The following is a 3062-nucleotide window of genomic DNA, read 5'->3' on the forward strand; positions in this document are numbered from 1 at the left end:
TGTATCAAACGCTTTAGAAAGATCAATGAATATTGCAGCACAAGACTTCTTATTATCTAAAGGATGCAAAATGTCACTTGTGACTGTGGTAACAGCTGTGACTGTACTATGACCTTGTCGAAAGCCAGACTGCAATGGGTTTAAAATTGAGTTCTCAGTTAAAAAAAGTTTGAGTTGCTCGTTTATAAGAGATTCAAACAGTTTGGCCAGCACAGACAATCTAGAGATTGGGCGATAATTGTCCAATAAGGAAGGGTCTCCACTTTTCAAAAGTGGGAGGACAAAAGCAGACTTCCAAGATGTAGGTATGGTACCACTACATAAACTAAGATTAAAAATTGAGGTTTTATACCTGAAGGCATCAGATCTCTGTAGATTATTTTTTACAGCCCTTATCTTGTTTACACATTCATATGCAGCTGTTTATACAGAGGATGTCTAGGAGCATTGTGACAGGGGCTAAGGGTAAGGCGGTCTATAATCATGTGAAGGGATCGAAAATCTAAGACAAGTGTTAACAATCTTCAGCATCTCCAGAGGCAATTAAATTGGCATACACTGTAGGTATTTTACACAACGTGGTGAATATCTGCAGCAAATGAGTCGTTGATATGAAAATCCAAGAACTAAGAACACAGATTGATAGACGAGATTATTAAACTTAACACTTCTTGGAATCTAGCCTCTTTTGGTCTTTTTGCAGTGATTGGAACAACATTTTTTTATTTTCTGCATGAATCCCCACACTTGGTTTAAAGCTGTGATGTAGAATGTGAGCCAGAGCCTTTCCTGCATGTTTCCAAAAACAGATAAATAAAAATCTGGGGGTGAAGGTTTATGTTATATACTAATACCTACATTAAGGGAAAAAAGTTAAACATAGTGAACTTATATTAATAATTTGGGCCTACACATAAATAGAAACGTATTTTTCTAAAAGTCACATTTTCTAGAATGTGTGTACAATTTTTATTTAAGGACGGATATTCTAAAAGAGAATAAAATTAGGCCTTTCCTGTGAGATTAGTAATGCTAATATTTGTTAATTTTCATATGGGCTGCAGGGTGGACAGTGGATGGCACTGTTGCCTTGCAGTAAGAAGGTTCTCGGTTTGATTCCTGGGCCGGATTCTTTCTGCATGGAGTTTGCATGTCCTCCCCTTGCATGTATAGGTTCTCTCCGGTGCTTTGGCTTCCTCCCATAAAATCATGAAAGCTAGGTTAATTGGCTTCTCTAAATGTTCGTAGGTGTGAGTGTGTTTGTGTGTGTATGGTTGTCTGTCACAGCGTTGTTGCCCTGCGACAGACATGGTGCACGGTGTAACACCCGTCTTACCCATAGACTGCCAGAGAGCACCTGCCCCTCTGCTACCCTGACATGGACTAAGAGGGGGGAAATGACTAGATTGGTAGATTAGTTTTCATATAATTGCTGGTGTTTCTTTATTTGATGTATCTTTTGAAATGTTCTAGTTTGTAAGTGAGGATCCCAACAGAACCTGAAGTCCCAGAGCACCTCATGGTAAGGATCAGCTGTGAAGTCAATGAAATGTTGATCTGTTTCATGTGCCTTCCATGCAACTGTTGTAATTTCTTGAGCCATTAGCAAGGACAGTTTGTTTTTGTATGTGTTCAGATCCCACTTAGACTTTGGTAAGTAACTGTACCAAGTCAGACCTCTGAAAAGCATGCAGCCATTGATGAAACCAAACAGTAAGAAGTTACTATTTGTATTCATCATACATTTGCTACTGATGTGTTGGATGAGCAGAAAGAAAAATTCCCATTACAGTGAACCCAGTGAACGCGGTTTAACTTTTTTGGCCTCGCTGCTTCACAGATTTGCATTGTGCATTGTGTTCTGCATTCTGATTGGCTAAACAGCCTACATGCTTCTGCTCTACCTGGGTATCAATAACATTTTATAGTTTTTGTCAAAACCCTTTCATCACATATAAAACTCTTGAAAATATATTTTAAAAAAAAGTTATACCGATCTGGACACCGTTGGGATCAATATGAACGTTTTTAACTATTTCAGTTAAGAACATTTCAACAGATGCAAAGTCATCAGGAGAAACACTCGGAGAGGTGTCGACTAACATCACAATGTCAGCTTTGGTTGTTTCACATATGGCTCCTAAAAAAAAGAAGAGAGGAGAAATAATTAGAGATCTCTGTAAGAAGTTGTGCTATGTCACCAACATGTTCTCACTCCCAAATTGTCAAATATCTATGCCATGTTAAAACTCGCTTCTGATAACATGCTAAAGTGTCTGTGGTACCATTCTAATGAAATATGGATGCCCAAGGTAGATGGGGGTTGCAGACGTGACCCGCAACAAATTAGGAAAAAAAATTTTAGCCTTCAAAGTTCGTTGTTGGTTGCTTTAGGCGTGGGATGAGTTATATTTTTGTGTGATATTTTTTTTACTATGCAGTTCATTGTAGTTATTTGTGTAAGTACCTGCCACAACAACATATCCTCATTCTCTACTTTTCCCAAAATGGACACTTGGTCAGGCCCACTGCATGTGACCAGGGAACACCTCTCAGCATTGAGGGTGCATGATAGCTTTGGAGGAGCTTGGGAGAAGTTTCTACGAGCTTTAAATAAAAACTTAACTCTAACCCCTAAACGTAAAAAACCCCGAAAAACAACAGTATCCTGTCACCATCCACTCCAAAGATACCAACAATGGTGAAGTTTAAAAAATAATGTGCGTGTCGCTTGATACAATGTTCTCAACCTTTCATTTACTCCATAACTTAGTATGTGACATGAAGGCTTTGAACCCGAAGCATAAATATTTGACAAATTTGAAGTGAGAATGTAATGTTCTCAATCTTTCATGCACCCTGCACGTCAATAAAATAGTCTGAGATTCAGGCGGCTTGAGCAAGGAATAATATTTGACAAGTTGGGAGTGAAAATAATTTGATATCATACCATTTACAGCACAGGTTCATCTGTTTTCTTTAATAGCAAATGAATGTTTTTTAATGTATCTTTGACATGAAATTCATATCATGGGTCATTAACAATCAAATTAACCTACAGA

At 38.0% G+C, this 3062-nt stretch overlaps 1 protein-coding gene across 1 annotated transcript in view; it reads right to left on the minus strand.

Moving 5' to 3' along the window:
- Positions 1 to 3062, minus strand: part of LOC107101334 (collagen alpha-1(XII) chain-like) — a 10976-nt gene that overhangs the window by 2667 nt on the left and 5247 nt on the right. Inside the window, exons 2-6 of the mRNA XM_015400210.1 lie at positions 1994 to 2140; positions 1500 to 1677; positions 1337 to 1383; positions 667 to 789; positions 430 to 502 (exon numbers count right to left, since the gene is read on the minus strand). Of these exons, the coding sequence (XP_015255696.1) occupies positions 430 to 502; positions 667 to 789; positions 1337 to 1383; positions 1500 to 1677; positions 1994 to 2140 (568 nt within the window). The remainder of the gene's footprint in view (positions 1 to 429; positions 503 to 666; positions 790 to 1336; positions 1384 to 1499; positions 1678 to 1993; positions 2141 to 3062) is intronic.

The sequence above is a fragment of the Cyprinodon variegatus genome, unplaced genomic scaffold, assembly GCF_000732505.1.
Source record: "Cyprinodon variegatus isolate N-32 unplaced genomic scaffold, C_variegatus-1.0 Scaffold1082, whole genome shotgun sequence".
Lineage (NCBI taxonomy): Eukaryota > Metazoa > Chordata > Actinopteri > Cyprinodontiformes > Cyprinodontidae > Cyprinodon > Cyprinodon variegatus.